Below are 18,545 nucleotides of genomic sequence, written 5' to 3' on the forward strand. Positions count from 1 at the left end.
CTAGGAGGTTGAGTCATATCATATTAAATCTTCATCAAATATTTACCCTGGAAAATCGGTGAACTTGTGTAGGTATGGGAGGAGGTTGTTACACGAATAATCAGTTTCGAGTTGAAAGTGAAACTTTTATGAAGCATATCATTATGGTTCTTGAGGCACATAATGAATCAATAAGATTTGCGCAAATAACTTTTGGAAATTGTTTTCTAGAAATCGATGATAGATTTTATCTTTCACAACATCCCCAGTACCATCAGATACACAATTGGAACTCCTTCCTCGTAATTCAATTGGTGAAAATGACTTCTGTAATATAGATGTAAATAGTACTAGTTTAGAAACTAACGTAGTTTCTACTAACATTTGGAATTTGTATTTGGATGGTTCGAAAATGTAGGAGGGTTCTAGAGCTAGTTGTATTTTGATTGACCTAAAAAATAACAAGTACCTAATCTCATGTTGATTGGCGTTCGATTGGAGAAATAACATTGCAAAATACGAAGAACTTATAATCGGATTAAAGAAAGCCATAGACCACAAAATGGAAGCACTAACTGTAATATGTGACTTCAAGATTGTTACATGACAAGTACGAAATACCATTGATTATGTGTTACCTAATCTTAGAAGCTACCAACAAGAGGTATGGCACCTTATTTCTTTCTTTCAATAATTTAGGATTAATTATGTGCCTAGGATTCACAAAGTGGCCTTTGATATATTCGCTAATGCTGATGTTAGGTTTTCACAAATTAAAGATGGATTTTCTATTGAAATTATTTATAATCCATCGATACCTGACAATGTCACTAATTTATGTGTATTCAATGATTACCAATAGAGAATGTATTTCATGGCTAATGCTGACATGTTTAGAGATGTGGTCATTAACGAAGATGAGCATGAAAGGACATTGCAAGAATCATCTTAGGAACATAAAGTAAACCCTATGCCTAAGGATATTGTATCTTTAGAGAAGCTTTATTACTTGCAAGACACCTTTAAGGGACCAAAGCTTTATGTGCTCAATGATTTTTTTAAGTTTTGAAAAGGAGATTAAATAAAAAGTATTGCTTTAATCGGACACTCTATTTTTATTTTTATTTTTTCAAAGCTATCACTTTTGTGAAATTTGGAAATTTGTTTGTTTATGGAAGACAAGTAGCAATGACGTTTTTATTGCAGTTACCTGTGACGTCGATAGTTTCTTTTGTTTGTTGAGTCATAGTGAGCCAACACTCAACAAATGGGAAAAGACAAGAGGCCAACAAAGTCAAAACTATAGGAAAACATGTTTGAGATATTTTAAGATCTGGGAGTGAAGAGATAAAAGGACACATTTGCATTGAAATGTATAAAATAATCTATAGATGACAGCATTCTTCCCCTGATTTCAGAAGCCAAGACAGCCAAGGAGGCTTGGGATACCCTTGAGAGGTGTTTTCATCCAAGGGGGAGCATTGAAGTTGAAGAAGAAGGTGGATCTATAGCGCCAGATCTACATCCAGATGAAATTATTGTTCAATCCCACTGTGCTCAGCCAGACATGGTTGATGTCTTTGAAGAAGTTGCAGAAGAAGGAGAGAAGGAGCACATAGATGCTCGTGAACCCCACTATGCACAATCACAAGTGGATGAAGATATGTTGATTCCAACAACAGAGCTTTCTGATGACAATATGATGATTCCAACAATGGAGCTTGCTGATGAAAGTTTGGTGAATCCAGCAATAGAGCCTGCTAAGGATAATGAAGTTTCCATTGCAGCAGTCGATACTATGGTGAATCTAGAAAATAATATTTCTGATGTAAAATTTGGTGAAGAATTGTTGGCTAATGATGAATTGTTGCAAGTGATGCAGCAAAAACATGATATAGACATGATGTTATTCAGTGAGAAAATCCCACTTGAATCAGTGGAATACACCATGTTTGTAGCAACACAAGTTAGTACAAAAGTCAAAGCGACAAAGATAACAATAGAGGAAGAGGCAAAGAAGGAATCCCATAAAGAGAAAACAAAGGCAAAGGGATAAGCAGAGTTAGAAATACAACAGAAGAAAGTTCTCATTGCAGAGAAGAAGGAACATAACCAATGTGGTTCTGCACATATTTTTAATTCTAATATTGATTTCCAGTGTGCAAATACACAGAATGATTTTGAAAAACAGTTAAATTTCCTTGAAGCATGGCTTGCAACACCATTTCTAGATGAAGTCTGCATAGAAGATGCAGAAATGAATCTTGAAGAAAGCGTGCATGATGAAGAAATTAGTGAAATTTTTAGGTATTGGAGTCTTGAAGAGATAAAATCATATTATGGTCTTATGTTGAAGCAAATTGAAGATGAAAAGTGAACTACATAAGATAATATGTGGCAACATCCCACATACAACTCATTTTTTGAAGAAGTACAGGTTATGCTTAGACAACCTGGAAAAATGGACGACCTCCACAAGCAAATGAATAAACTAAGGTTTAAACGATACAATAAGAAGAAAGTGTCGAAACCATCTAGAGGCTATGGGATCTGGAAAAAGAGAAGAAGAAAAGTTGAAGTCAGTTTATAAATTGTAAACCTAATTGAGACATAGACTAGTAGATATCTTAATTGAATTTTTTATGTGGTTGTAATTAAGGGGGGGAGTGTTAGAGAATCTAAATCTTAACTACGTGTTAGGTGTCAAAACCGTCCCACCAAGTTTCCCAGTTCAATTTGACTTAGTCGATTTTAAGTCGAGTTTGACTCTAGTCATTTATGACTGATGTTTCCAATGTAATCTTGTTCAATTGATTCGTAATATTGAGAAGATAAAGTCTTATGCTCCACGTTTTGTTCTCTTCAATTTTTGTCATCCTCAAAAATCTGAAATTTGCAAATTTTGTGACAATATATACATCACTTATGATCATAGAAGGCATTTTACAGCAAAAGGATGGCATTTTTCAACGAACTACGTTGAGAGTTATCCCAAGAAAATTATATTTTTTTGTCCCCTTCAAATTTTGACAAAATTCTTGGTTAATTGGTTTTGTTTCATTTCACCAAAATAACAAAATAAAACCTTATAAAATGGAGATAAAAACATTAATGAAAGTCTAGCATTGTTGATGGAAAATTACCAGAGCAAGAAAACATGGATATTTCAATGCAAAAACATCAAATGTCTGGGAAATTATTGAAACTAAACTAATCAAATGCCACAAAAATTGCGGATTATATATAAATTAAAACAACTTCAAAACTTCCTACAAGAAAAACCCTAGCAGGACCTGAAACATGCACAGAAATTGTTGCTTAGCATGGCAAGGAAATGAAGGACTATAGAAATACTTCTGAGCAAATGGAAATTTAAAAAACGATCATTGTATTGCAAAGAACAATTCCATTCATGAATTTGAGAATTCAAAAGCAACTTTGATGGCTAATTGAAAGAGTGCATAGACTACATGAATTGACACTCTATAAAACATAAAATGTTATTGAAGAAGCCACAAACCACATGTTACAGATCAATGTGGAGGAATGTAAATATCAGATGAAATCGTAAATGTTACAAACCAACATAATCACATTAAATTTGGTTGATATAAATCCACAATCATATAAATAAACTTTATTGGTTCAATTTTTCACTAATATATATAAATTCAAATCATAAAATATTATTCAATCAAAATTCTCTTTTAATAATTCAACTTCAATCTTTCAAATTTTTACCATTAAATATTAACTCAAACTTATTAAGACCAAAACCAAAATCCACTTAACATTAACATAAATTCCACAAAAATATAATTAACATAAAAACATTTAAATTTAAAAAACCCCTAAAACTATATCCTTTGATAATATCTTTAATCTTCCAAATTTTCACCATTAAATATAAACTCAATCCTATTAAGACCAAAACCCATTCAACATTAACCTAAATCCCACAAAAATATAATTCACCTAAAAAAAACTTCAAATTAAAAAAAAATAACTCATCAACTTTTTAATCATAAATATATTATAGGTAAAAATAATTTATTTAAAATATAATTTTTAAACTATATTAAAAAACTAAAATATAATAATACAAGTCATCATTCAAAAAGGTTACATATATAATAAATGAAAATATCAATCAACTTATTTCAAAATGTGAAAGACTGAAATACGTTCTCAGTATTCAGCGATAGGAAAATTCCTTATATAAGATCGAAACTAAGTGTTTTTTAACATGTGCTTATAATATTAAATTTCACTTTATTAATAAAATTATAAAAATATTGAATTTATTTACTTATAAATATTTATTTTTGTAAAATTGCTACATGATTTACAATCCCACCCAAGCAATGTGTTTATAGTAAATAGATTTTTCATAGAAATGTACTTTTCATAAATCTTGAAAACATTTTATATACATTATTGTGACAAAAATGCCAAATCCCTATCCTTGGCCGGTTGAGTTGAATCATGGAGTTTTGAAGATTTGATTTGCAAAGTCACCGAGCATTCAATTTTTCCTAGGAAATATGTATTGCAGGATGTATGAAAACCCTATATCTTTTTTCTAGTTTTCATCAAATAGGTATGGTGAAATGGAATGGTAAATAACATGCACCACAACGCAATAGTTTTCATCAAACAGGTATGGTGAAATAGAATGGTGAATAACATGGACCGCAACGCAATAGCCACAAGCAAACTTAGAGACAGTCGTGTGGAAATGGGAAATTTTAATTGAAAAATTGAACCATTCAATGGATTGTCATTTATCTAGACCTATAACTCATCAATTTGGCAGTGGCCTCATCAATCACATGCTACTTTCAGCACTCTGACAATGCCTATTCTTTTTCTCAAGGAGAAAGCCTTCTAGAAGTATGAATGCTCATTAATATTAACATAGCAAGTGTTATGCTTCTCCTATTTGTGGCTCCAGAATTTGCGTCCATTGTTGCTTGGACAGCTTAATGACCTAGTACCCTAGTAGTTTGACGCTTCCTCCAAATCTCAAATTTCCAAATTTTGTGACAATATATACAACACTTATGATCATTCAAAGCTTTTTACAACGAAAAAGATGGCATTTTTCAACCGCATATCCAATAATAGTAACTACAATTCTGAGTTATCCCAAACAAAATACATGTTTTTGTCCCCTTCAAATTTCCACAAAATTCTCAATTAATTGGTTTGGTTCATTTCACCACAATAATAAAAGAAAACCTTATCTTATATAATTGAGATAAAAACATTAACGAAAATTCAATGTTGTTGATAGCAAATACCAAAGAAAGAAACCATGGATCTCTCAATGTAGACCAAACATGAGGTGTGTGGGAAAATCATTGAAAATAAACTAAGCACATGGCATAAAAATTGTCAATTATATATAAACTAAAACAGCTTCAAAACTTTCCTCGAGGAAAACCCTAGCATGAAATGAAACATGAACAGACGTTGTTGCATAGCTTGGCAAGGACATGGACTTTAGAAACACTTCTCAACATATGGAAATTTAAAAAATGATCATTGTATTGCAATGAACAGTTCTGTTCATCAATTCTATAATTCAAAAGCAGCTTCTATGGCTAACAATGCATAGACTATGTGAATCTACATTCGATGAGAAAAATGTTACAGATGAAGTTTCTTTCTTTACTTTAGCATGTCATGTGAAATTAAATTTAGGAGAGTCAATTAATTAAGTCAAGTGATATTTGAGTTATATTAAGTAATAAAGTTTTCATTAAAAGAGTATTATACATTGTAATTACTTCCACGTAGAAAACTAAATTTTAAAAAATTTCATGAATGATAGAACCTACGAAACCTTAATGTGTGAGTGATTAAACTCCTTTAAAAAAATTTAAATAATCATTTATTATATAAAAAAAAACTTTATAAAAAAACCCTTTCTATAAAACCTTTAATAACTCTTGTAACTATATGGCAGAACCTTTTAATAAAACCTTTTTATAATCCAACTAATTTAAAAAGTGTCAAAGCGCATTTAAAAAAATAACTTTAACACGTCCAACGTGACTCTTTGATTCTGGAACCAAAAAAAATCTTCGCGACTTGCCCTTCATATGCTTCAAAAACCTTTCTGAAAAAAAAACGGGCCTCTAGTTGAGGCTTCGTGCGTTCAAACGATATCCGCTATGGTTGCTCGGAGGGCAGAATTACTCACTTCAGTGGCAGCAACAATTTACAATGTATTTTGATTTTTCTCAAAATATAATTTAGCTTTGAATTTATTTTATTCGACACAAGTAATTGATTCTCTTAAATTTTAAATTTTCTTAAATTTAGTGAATTTTAATATGTAGAGTAATTACAATTTCTAATATTCCCTTTTAATTATGGTGTATGACTCAATATAACTCAAACCTGACTTAACTTGACTCAACATCACTTAACATGACTTAACTCACTCTCCTAAATTTAGCCAATTCTAGCATGCTGGAGTAATTGCAACTTCTAACAAGCTGGAGTAATTACAACTTCTAACATGTATTGAACCAAACATTTCCATTCAACAATTTGAGAATTCAAAAGCAAATTTGGTGACTAATGAAGCATAGACTACACAATGGAGACCACATTAGCGGAAAATGTTACATATGAAGTCTCACATGTTGCATATCAATGTGGAGAAATGTAAACACCAAATCACGCTACAAATGTCACAAATTAACACAAACACATTAATAAATGTGGTTGATGTACATCTAAAAACATATAAATATGCAACCAAAACCCTAACCCTAACCTTTAATAATTAAACTCCAGTTTTTTAAATTTTCCCCTTTAAATATAAACTCAATCCAAGAAATTAGAATTGATCATCAAAACACTTGTCGTGTGAAAATTAAAATTTAAAATAATTTTTTAATAAATATATTATTGTTAAGAATAATTTGTTATAATTATAACTTTTAAACTATATTAAAAAAACAAAATATAATAATAAAAATCATCATTCAAAAAGGTTACCTATTTAATAAAATGAAAATATCATTTAGCTTATTTTAGTGTGTGCTTATTATACAACCTATATGAGAAAACTATCTTAATGTTAGAATAATAATCACGAGTCGTTAATCTTGCTTATATGATGGCAAGTTATCAATATTTGTTGGCGGGGAGTCGACAAGAGTAGTTGAATTTAGATAAAGAAATAATGACAATTGTTGTAGTTTCTACAACAACTAGATGTATAAATTGTCATGTGTTTAATGCAATGATTAAGTTTTTTTTGGAGAGTTTTCAACACTTAAAGAGTAAATAATGAATTGATTTTATGAAAAATTATGGAAGCAGCCACATGGAGCATAGAAGAGTGTTTAGAAATGTATAAGAGTGTATAAGAGTGTTGGTAGATAAGAGTGTTTGCAACCGATTGTTCGTTGATGAATATTGTGTCGACCGTGACACCTTTTTGGTGCAAAGAGTGATCTAGTAGAGTGTTGACAGATAAGAGTGTTTGCTGATGAAGATTGTGTCAACCATGACACGTGTGGTGCTGATAGTATCCAGTGGAGTGTTCGTAGATAGGAGTGTCTGAAACCGAGTGTCCGTTGATCAAGATTGTGTCGATTGTGCCATCAGTGTGAAATAGATCTAGTGGAGTGTTCGTAGATAAGAGTGTCTGCAACTGAATGTCCGTTGATGAGGGTTGTGACAACCATGACGCTTGTGTGGCATAGAGAGTATCCAATGGAGTGTTCGCAGATAGGAGTGTCTACAACCAAGTGTCCACTAAAGAGGGTTGTTTATAGCATGATGCATGTCTGGCATAGATCGCAAAGAGTATCTAGTGGAGTGTTGGCAGATAGAAGTGTTTGCAACACACTGTCCGATGAAGAGAGTTGTGCTGTGTAAAACCAATAAGAAAAAATGAAAGCTCCCTTAGGAAGTTTTTTTTGTACTGTTGTGAAGGGTTGTTGGAGTCTTTCCTGACAGGAGGAGTCGTAAATCTGTGTCTAGGTGAAAAGTTTAATGGCCAAAGCCAAAGTGAAGACTGTGATATCCTCTAGCTAATAGTGGTTGCTGACAGTAAGAAAGCCAAGGATGTGTGAAGACAATATGATTGATCCCAACTTGTGGGACTGAGTTGTGAAGTATGAGAGCTCGTTGTTCAAAAGTGTCAATTGTTGGTTCTTGATAATAGATTGTAGTGCTGTTATAAGCACTTGAGAGGAATCTGTCTCAGGTTTTGAGTAGCTATTGAGCACTGTTGTAGAGGTTGTAGGCTTGAGGACTATGATGACCAGTGGTGTGAAACCCTGTTGGAGTCCTGCCTGACAGGAGGAGGTGTAAACTTGAGCCAACATGAAGAAAAGTAAAGAGTTGTGTTGTTGTCCTACTGCGTAGAGTAGTGTGGAGTGCATAGTGTGTAATGGATACATCTGAGGAGATCGAGCCTCAAAAGTAGGTTTCTTTTCTTGGCCAATTTTTGTTGCCAAATTTGCTATAGGAAGAATCTGAGTCTCCTGTGTGAGGTCGAAAGGTAACTTAAGGTCACGGTGAATGGTAGTTGAAGCAAGAAGTTGCATATGGGCTCCATGGTGTTGAGTCGTGTGAAGAAGGTGTGAAGGAGGCATTGATTCTGAAGTTGTGTGTAAGCCTGGAGCATGTGAAAGAAGCTGAGTGTGTAGTGTTGTGCCCTTAATTTTTGTTCAAAGATCAGGGGAGCTATTGAGAGGTCATCTTGTGTGCTGAGACTAAATGCCAGAGCATGAATTGGATTACCTTGTTCGGGATGTTTCCTTGCATCCCAAACTCGAAGAGGTTGTTGATGTTAAGTACTTAAGCAACGAGAAGAAGAAGCTCATAATGAAAGCAAGAAAGGTGAAGATGAAACTACATAATCAAATAAACAAGTATGCACACTTTAGCAAGAAGGCAAAAAATGAAATTTTTTGTTGTAAGCCTAGTTGAGACTTAGACTAACAGGCAAGTTACAGTATAAGTCGTGATTAAGGAAAGGTGTTAGAATAATAATCTATAGATTGCGATTAAGGAGAGGTGTTAGAATAATAATCACAAGTCGCATGTCTTGTTTATATGACGACGAGTCATGAAAATCACTCTGAGAGAATGAGCGAGTGTTTGTGAAAATAAAGGGTCAGTAGATTTCACTGTAAAAGCTTTGGCTAAATATATGTATAAATTTATGTGTTTGTGAATGCAATGAGTAAACTCATGTAGTGGGTTTTCAAGCTCAATTGATGGGTTTCAACGCTTAAAGAGTAAATAATAAACCACGGAAATAACCACGTGGAGCGTATTGGAACATCCTTGAATATATCATACTGAAACTAATCGATCTTTATCTGTACTTAGTATGCAATCTGCAAAATAGAACAAATATTGAATAGTATTCCAAAGAAATTCTGATATATTATATCGACTTATCCATTTTACCTCGTTCACTAGTTCTTCAAATGCTGCTTCCAGGTGACGAGCGCGAGCTCCTAACCGACCAAGAATATTTGTGTAAGATGAATTCTTGTAAGATTTTTGAGATACACAGATAGATCTAGATCTGCAAAACAATAACAAGCTTGCAAGAGAAGGAAGGAAGCGAGCAAGAATTGAGAAAAGAATGAAAGTTGAATTCTACAATATTAGTTTTGGAATAAATACATAAAAGCAACTAAGTTAAGCTTAGTTGTACATGCAATAACTAAAGCTAACTAAAGCCAAGTGTGCTTTATCTTATGCTAATGTGTACATGTGCCACATGCAAGAAATAAGTTAACTGGAGCTAATCTAGGTGCATGTACACCAACACAGCTAGTCTAAGTGCATGTACACCAACACCCCCCCTTAAGAATAACTTAGGTGAGTGTGATGCAAAATGAATGAGTCCCGGCAACACGGCCATTTTAGGTACCCATATACAATGCATAAAAAGGAGGAAAGAGGGAAAACCCAGTGGGAAGAAAACCCCCCTCAAAAGATAATGCAAAGATAAAGAAAAGACAACTGCACATGACTCTGCTCCTTCCTGGTACACGCTGGCGATGATGGCATCGCAAGTGTCTTGAAGCTCCTTCAGCTTGTCTTCCAGCTCCTCCACCTCCGCCAGCTGATAGCCTTGTCGATCTTCTCCTTGCCCGGATGATTCGGCTTATCCCCTGCAGTTTTGTCCTCCGCAGACACGTTCAGGATGCCATTGGCGTCGATGTCGAAGCAGACGTTGATCTGCGGAACACCCCTTGGCGCGGGAGGGATGCCGCTCAGCTCGAACTTGCCTAGCAGATTGTTGTCTTTTGTCTGTGCGCGCTCCCCCTCGAACACTTGGATCAACACTCCAGGCTGGTTATCCGAATAGGTGGAGAATACCTGCTCTTTCTTCGTCGGGATCGTGGTATTTCTCGGAATCAACACCGTCATTACGCCTCCCGCAGTTTCGAGGCCGAGGCTGAGCGGCGTGACGTCGAGTAGCAGCAAGTCCTGAACCTTCTGGTTGCCTTCTCCGGTGAGGATAGCAGCCTGCACAGTGGCACCGTAAGCCACTGCTTCGTCGGGATTGATGCTCTTGCACAGCTCCTTCCCATTGAACAAGTCTTGCAACAGCTGCTGCACTTTGGGTATGCGCGTCGAGCCTCCCACCAGAATGACTTCCCCGATTTGGCGTTTGTCCATCTTGGCGTCCCGCAGGCATTTCTCCACTGGCTCCATGCATGCAACGTTTGCACAGCCAGGTGCGTAGACAGTGCCTCTGATGGTGCCTGCGAGCAGATTTCTATCGGCGCAGGTGGGGACGTCGTTGAACTGATTGTAGGAGCACATCACGCTGGCCACATTGCCATCCAGCACACAGCTCTTAAATGGCGGGTCGTATGTGTCCTTCAGATCTTGTTGCGTCACGATGGCATTGAACGTGTAACGCTCGACCCCATGCAAGTTGTCCACGTCATAGGCCGTGTAATGTTTGCAGCAGGCCGCCACCTCCAACTGGTTAGGGTCACCACCGTCGGTTTCTTGGAGACCTTGGACGTAGTTGGTGGCGTACAGGCTGGCGACATGCGGGTCCTCCGGTTCTAAGCTAAAGCTTTCACGACGATTTCTATAGATTGCGATCGAATCGTCTATCATTCTAAGCATTTCATCCTGTTTTCCAAACAATTCTTCCAAAATTTTCCATACTTCATTTGGAGTTGAACATGATTCAACATGAAATAGCAGTTCCGGAGAAATAGATAAACATAGGATGCCAAAGGCCTCGTCCATGCAATTGAAATATCTTAATTTCTCCACTGCCGATGTTGGTTCAACTTCCGTTCCCATGGTTATTCGAAATAAGCCTCTACTTCTGAGGTGAAGTTGAATCTTTGGCTTCCATTCGAAATAATTATATGGAGTGACAATTTCCGATTGTGGAAACTCCAATTTAGACTCCATTCTTTGTTGTTGCTTCAATCTTATGAACCTGCAAATAAAATTGCTTGTGCACTGATTACAAATCCCTGTGCTCTGATACCATGTAAGATTTTTGAGATACACAGATAGATCTAGATCTGCAAAACAATAACAAGCTTGCAAGAGAAGGAAGGAAGCGAGCAAGAATTGAGAAAAGAATGAAAGTTGAATTCTACAATATTAGTTTTGGAATAAATACATAAAAGCAACTAAGTTAAGCTTAGTTGTACATGCAATAACTAAAGCTAACTAAAGCTAAGTGTGCTTTATCTTATGCTAATGTGTACATGTGCCACATGCAAGCAATAAGTTAACTGGAGCTAATCTAGGTGCATGTACACCAACACAGCTAGTCTAAGTGCATGTACACCAACTGGAGCTAATCTAGGTGCATGTACACCAACACAGCTAGTCTAAGTGCATGTACACCAACAAATGTTAGCCTACCATTAAAAAAAAAATACTCAAACCCTGATCCAAAACTTGAAATAGATAGGCCTATAGGCATAATTATCGGCTTAATGAATATGTCCTCATGGGTGGCTGGCACTGCAACAAATCGAGTGTATATGGTCCACTTCTACTTCTCCTGGAAGTATTCAGACTTCAAGAATATTCGCAATTACTTGTTACCTCATACAGTCTCTATTATGAGTGAAAGTTCGAATAACAATGGTTCGAATTTCCAAAGCTTTGGGATTTCCCGATTTTAGTCGCAGCGTTATACATTTGCGTGCAATTTAATAACAACAACAACACAATGTAACTCCATATATTTCTGTTATGAGGTTGGTCATAAGATGCGCTACTAATGTAAGAGTGTTGTTGTATCTGAGATCCTTGAAATGTTGTAGGTGTGGGGTGTGCGACATTTAAGATTTGAAACGAGTGCCCCTTAATGACTGTTTGGACAACCGGTACTCCAGCATGGAGAGAAACAGCTAGAGCGAGGGCAGTTGTGCACGGTTCAATTTCCTCGGGTAGGTTTTGGAGATGCACAGTTATGTTTTCAAAGGCACAGGCAGACGCAGTTAGTTTAGAGGATGTAGTACAATGGTTAGGTGGGATGTTGGTTTTCATATGTTTTATGGTTCAATTCTAGATAATACTATGTATATTTGAGTGTTGTTTTAGACGCAATTTCTTGGGTTGGAAAAAAAGCAAAGATAATTGCAAAACTGGAATGGTAAGGATCTACTAAACTAGAACCGCAACGATCTACTCCATAAGTGTTGAGTTCTATTCCAATAATTTATTATTAATGTTTACAGTATAATTTATTTAGCTATTTTAAATATTATGAAGAGAAATCTCTGCTTCACTTTAGGTTGCTTCAGGTCGCATAAGACTCCTGAGAGAGCACCAGAGACTAAAAATTAAGAAAAAAAACCTTCGTTGTTTTGAGAAACCTAGTTGTCTGAAGCCGCTTATATGAAGAAACGAAGCAGATCGTGATCTCCGCTCAGTTGAAAGAAAAGGTGAAGAGAAGTTTGATATAAAAAATGAATGATCAACACACCCATCCGTATCAATGCAACGTTGCCCATCAACATCGTGAAGTGTTCCTCCCGGGTTAGAAAACGTCACGGCAAAGTCATGGCAGAAGGTTCCACGACTTTTCAAAAGTTCATCTTTTATTGACAGTCAAACCTATTCGAAGGAGCGCATTTTAAAGGTTCACGTTATTCCTCCACTAAACGTCAACCTTCAGCGGAGGTTTCATTTGCCCAAACTCGACGAGCACGAGCCGAGCCAATGCTGCATGTGAGATATCATTTTATTCCATTTAAAAAGTACATGATAACATGTGAAGATCCGATTTGATTTTTTTCCTTTTTAAAGGAGTAATTCAAAATTTAAAAAAAGAGCTTATATAATGTGGTGCCATCACTAAAGTGTTTAAATTTTATTTTATTTTTAAATATTAAAGGGCTTAAATTTTATTCTACTTTTAAATATAAATTTAAATGTGTTACAAAATAAAAAGAATGTTTTAGAAAAGGGTTCTGAGCTTATATAATATGGTGCCATTATTAAAGGGTTTAAATTTTATTTTATTTTTGAATATAAAAGGGTTTAAATTTTATTTTATTTTTAAATAAAAATTTAAATGTGTTACAGAATAAAAAGATTGTTTTAGAAAAGGGTATTGTTTGTTTAAAAAAGGAAAGGGTGTTGATTTTTAGAAGAGATTTTTTTTAGTTTTGGAAAAAACGCTGAAAAAAGGTGTACACATCCGTCTTTGAAGAAATGGATTTTTTTAGCGCTTTGCCACCAACCTTGACTCTTTTTAGACAAAAATTATGAGTTTTGGCCTTAAGAATGAATACATTTCTGTAAGCCCAAGAATGTTGAGATACCATGTCGAACGGTTATGTAGAGCCAACCCAAGAACAACTAGCAACCATGAATAATAATCAAAGCAATGCCATTGCAAAACTTAGAGAGAAAGAGCACAGAGCCAAATGTTGGATACAAAACTCAGTTAATGATTCTATCTTTGACAAGATAACCAATGCATCAACAACAAAAGAAACTATTTTGAAATTTGTGTATCAAGGTAATGATACAGTGAAGACTATCAAATTTTTGACATTGAGAGTACAGCTCGAAACACTAATGATGGCTGACGCAGAGAATGTGGATCATTTCATGACTAGAGTCACGGGAATAGTCAACTAGATCAAACTCATTGGTGAAACCATTACATATCATAAGATTGATGAAAAATTCCTTCAAACCCTGCCCAAGCAATATGACATGATTGTAAAAACCATTCTGGAATCCAAATATTTTACAAATTTCTCCGTTGAACAGTTGCCTGGATCACTTCTCGCACACAAGACAAGACTCAACATAGCAGAAGACTCCATGGAACAAGCCTTCAAAGCACATCTCTCTCTTGGTAGAGGCAGAGACAAAAGATATAGCGGCAGAAACAATTGAGTCAGAGGTCAAGGCAGAGGCAGATCAGAACATCATCATGTAGCAGAACAGTGGTGACCTCCACAAAACCAAATATAAAGAAGAAGAATGAGGAGAAAGTATATTGTTCAATGCTATTATTGTAAGAAATTCGGGCATTATGAACATGAATGCAGAAAGAAACTGTGAGATCAACAAAGAGGTAATGTCCATCTCTCCAACAATGAAGGAGAATCCTCTGAAACAATGTTTCTTTCCTACCATTTTTTGAAAACACTCACAACAAGGACCTTTGGTTGCTGGACAAGCTACAACAATCATATGGTAGGTAGCAAAAATCTGATTTATTATCTTGCTGCTTCCATAACATCAAAAATTGCTCTTGGAAATCGTTCTTGTATTGAATATGAAGGAAAAGGTATTTTCCCTATTCTAAATAAACAGAGTCAGAAGAAATACATACTTGATGTTTATTATGTTCCACATTTGAAGAATAACCTCATTAGTGTAGGCCAATTGATGGAACATGGTTATGATGTAATATTCCAAGGGAACACGTGTTATATATATGAAAAATCGCCCAATAGAAGACTGATAGCAAAGGTTAAAAAAACCAAGAATAGGATGTCAGTCGAAATATTTCATAGTCTTTTGTCCACAATGTGTCATGAATAGATGAGTGTCAACTCTGGCATTCTAGGTAGGGCCATATCTCATTCAAGAGTCTAAGTCAGCTTTAGAAACATTCAATCGTCATTTGTCTCCCTGTTATGAATGAAAAACATTGTAATTGTGAATTTTTTGTTCAATCCAAGCACAAAAGAGATGGTCTTCCCACATCTTCCTCTAGAGAAAAAGAGCCTTTAGAGCTAGTCCATCCAGATATATGTGGCCCAATGCAGACACAGTCCATTTGTGGTAGTCTTTATTTTCTGGCATTCATTGATGATTATAGTAGGAATATATCAGTGTATTTTCTCAAAAATAAATTAGATACTTTCTCAAGATTTAAAGAATTCAACGCAGAAACAGAAAAGAAGAGTGGAAAGCATTTAAAAGTTCTCAGGTAAGACAAAGGACGAGAGTATAGTTCCAAGGACTTCAGAGCTTTTTGTAAACAATAAGGAATCATCATGAATAACACAACAAGATATACTCCACAATAGAATGGAGTAGCAGAAAGGAAAAATCAGTAATTCATGAACATGGCCAGATGTATGCTACGTGAGAAGAAGTTGCGAAATAACTATTGAACTAAAGAAGTTTCAACTGCAGGGTGTGTTCTCATCAAATCTCCAACAACCAATCTTCAAGATACAGTACCTCAAGAAGCATGGGATGGTAAAAAAGGTAAATTCATCTCACTTTAGAATTTTTGGATCAGTAGCATTTTCACATGTTCCTGTGCATCTAAGAAAGAAGCTTGATGATAGGAGTGAAAGATGTATTTTCGTAGGCTATAGTGAGCAGTCAAAGGCCTAAAGAGTTTATAATATAGCTACCAAGAAGTTTGTTTTAATTAGAGATGTTAAATTTTTTGAAAATAAATCTTGGTCTGATTAAGTTGATAAAGCTTCAAATCAACCAATTTATACACCAAAACTACCAAGTTTTCAAGTTGAATAAGAGCTATACCATTCTGAAAATGGTACGTCTTCAAGAATTGAATCCACCAATGATTCAACATTTTCAAAAGACAATCATAAAACAAGAAGCATCAGAGAAATATATGAGCATGAGCATGAGTTTGAACAACATAATATGTTTACATTTTTTTTCATCTCAACCAAGTTACCTATTTTGGAGAAGAAATTAAAGAAAAACATTAGGTTGATTAAATGAACCAAGCAGTTGTTGCCATAGAGAAGAACTAGACTTGGGAATTAGTTGAACTACCAATAGACAAAACCAGAATTGGTGTAAAATGGGTATATAAGACCAAGATGAATGAAAAAGGACATATTGAGAAACATAATGCGAGGTTGGTTGTCAAAGGATTTTCACAACAGTTTGGTGTTGACTATGGTGAAACCTTTGCTTCAGTAGCAAGGTTAGACAATGTCATAACCATTTTATCCACAACAGCTCAACATAAATGGAAGGTCTATTAGCTTGATGTAAAATATGCCTTCGTAAATGATATATTGTAGGAAGAAGTTTATGTACGGCAGCCTCATGGTTTTGAAGTTCTAGGATAGGATCATAAGGTATACAGATTCAAGAAAGATTTGTATGGTTTGAAACAAGCTCCAAGAGCTTGGTAGAGTCGCATCGACGCCTATCTCATCAAAAGTGGTTTTTTCAGAAACATCCATGAGCCAACTTTATATACCAAATCTCATGAAGGTAAAACTATTATTGCATGCTTTTATGTAAATGATATTCTTTACACTCGCAATATGATGTTAGAAGACTTCAAAGTAGTAATGCAAATAGAGTTTGATATGAAAAATCTAAGGGTCATGAAATATTTCTTAGGCATTGAAATTCACCAATATTCTAATGACAGTTTTGTTGGTCAACAAAACTATGTCATTGATATCATCCATAAGTTTAGAATGACCAATTGCAAACCAATTGATAAACCAAATTCTCAAGGCACCAAGCTTATAAAAGAAGATGTAGCTCCACTAGTTGACCCCACATTGTATAAAAGTCTAGTTGGTAGTTTTTTGTATCTCATTGCAACTAGACCTCATATCATGTTTGCAGCAGCTTTTGTCTCCAGGTTTATGCAATCACCAAGTATTTCTCATTGAAAGGTTGCAAAAAGGATCTTAAGGTATATTGCAGGGAGCACAAACTATGATTTGTTCTATAAAGATTCTTAAACTTGTTCACTTTTAGGTTATACAGACATCGATTAGGCAAGGAGTTTAGATGATCATAAAAGAAACTCAACGTGTGCTTATCTTGGAACCAATCTAATTTCATGGGCATCCAACAAACAGTCAATCATTTCAATATCTTCTTCAGAGATAGAATATGTAGCAATAAATTCAGCAACTTGTCAAGCAATGTGATCGAGAATATTATTGAACTATCTATCAAATGTTCGAAAGAAGCCAACTCCTATTTACTGTGGCTACAGTTCAACAATTTCTCTATAAAAAAATCATGATTTCCACAAAAAGAGAAAGCACATTGACACATGTTTTGAATTCATCCTTGAGATTGTCAGTCATGGGGACATAGTACTTTATTTTTGTGGTTCCAAAGATCAACTTGCAAATATTCTCACAAAGCCACTGGGAAAGAATGTATTTGAATTTCAAAGGGTGCAATTAGGCATTGTAAGTGCCTCCACTTGTAACAGTTGAGAATAGGAGGGGATGTTGAGATATTAATCTCAATTTTTGTTATGTGTCATCACATTTGATTCTGTTGTCTATTAGGTGTCACAGAGAGTTTAGTTTTACTTCAGTTCTACTCCATAGGTGTCGAGATCTACTGCACCCATTTATTATTAATGTTTACAATGTAATCTATTTAGCTATTTTGAATATTAAGAAGAGAAATCTCTACTCGACTTTTCATTTTCATTCTTTGTCAAATCTGTCAAGGATCGGGAACTCTGGTCAAGTTCACAACCACTCAATTCTAGAACCTAAACTTCTATGACATCTCTCTCATTGAACGATTTAAGTTTCCAATGTCAATCATAACCTCCAACTCTCAGTGCACAAGAGTATCTGCAGTGCTGACATAAATTCAAAGTGCCCTATAGAATTGAAGGTACCTGACAAATGCGAGAGTGCCTACATTGTTTTAAATACACCACACATTGTTGTACTCAGATCTTGGACAATTTCCATACCTATGATTATTCGCATTTCTTCAAGAGGGAATGCTTGCAGGTCTACAACGAGACACAACCAGCACTTTCACTTACTCGGAAGGCACAAATTATAAAATCATTTTATGTTATTTGTCTATTTGAAATTGAATCATCTAAAATTTTTGACCTATAGTGAGTGTCAAGTCTTTTCCCCCCATTTATGATTCTCATATGAGGTGAGCTTCTCAAATATCATTAGAATTGAAAAGCACGAAGACATAACTATTAAATCTTTTTCATCTTGAAAAAAAAGTATGAAATCTTAACATTTTATTCTTAATTATTATTAAGAATATTTACCTAAAAGTTTTATAATCTATTCAATAATTAGTATAGTCATTGGTAAATATTT

General features: G+C 35.0%; 1 protein-coding gene across 1 annotated transcript; it reads right to left on the reverse strand.

Annotated features, from left to right (window-relative positions):
- Positions 1–10,059: 10,059 nt before the first annotated feature.
- Positions 10,060–11,106, reverse strand: LOC149149414 (heat shock 70 kDa protein 4-like). Its single transcript, XM_089442473.1, has one exon. The coding sequence runs from the start codon at positions 11,104–11,106 to the stop codon at positions 10,060–10,062; it is 1,047 nt and encodes a 348-aa protein (XP_089298599.1).
- Positions 11,107–18,545: the final 7,439 nt, after the last annotated feature.

Source organism: Pinus tabuliformis, chromosome 9 (assembly GCF_031772625.1).
Source record: "Pinus tabuliformis cultivar Carrire ecotype Pingquan chromosome 9, CPIR1, whole genome shotgun sequence".
In the NCBI taxonomy this organism is placed as follows: domain Eukaryota; kingdom Viridiplantae; phylum Streptophyta; class Pinopsida; order Pinales; family Pinaceae; genus Pinus; species Pinus tabuliformis.

Coding starts and splice junctions, on each gene's coding strand:
- LOC149149414 (XM_089442473.1), bottom strand. CDS start 11,106: ATGATAGACGATTCGATCGCAATCTATAGAAATCGTCGTGAAAGCTTT.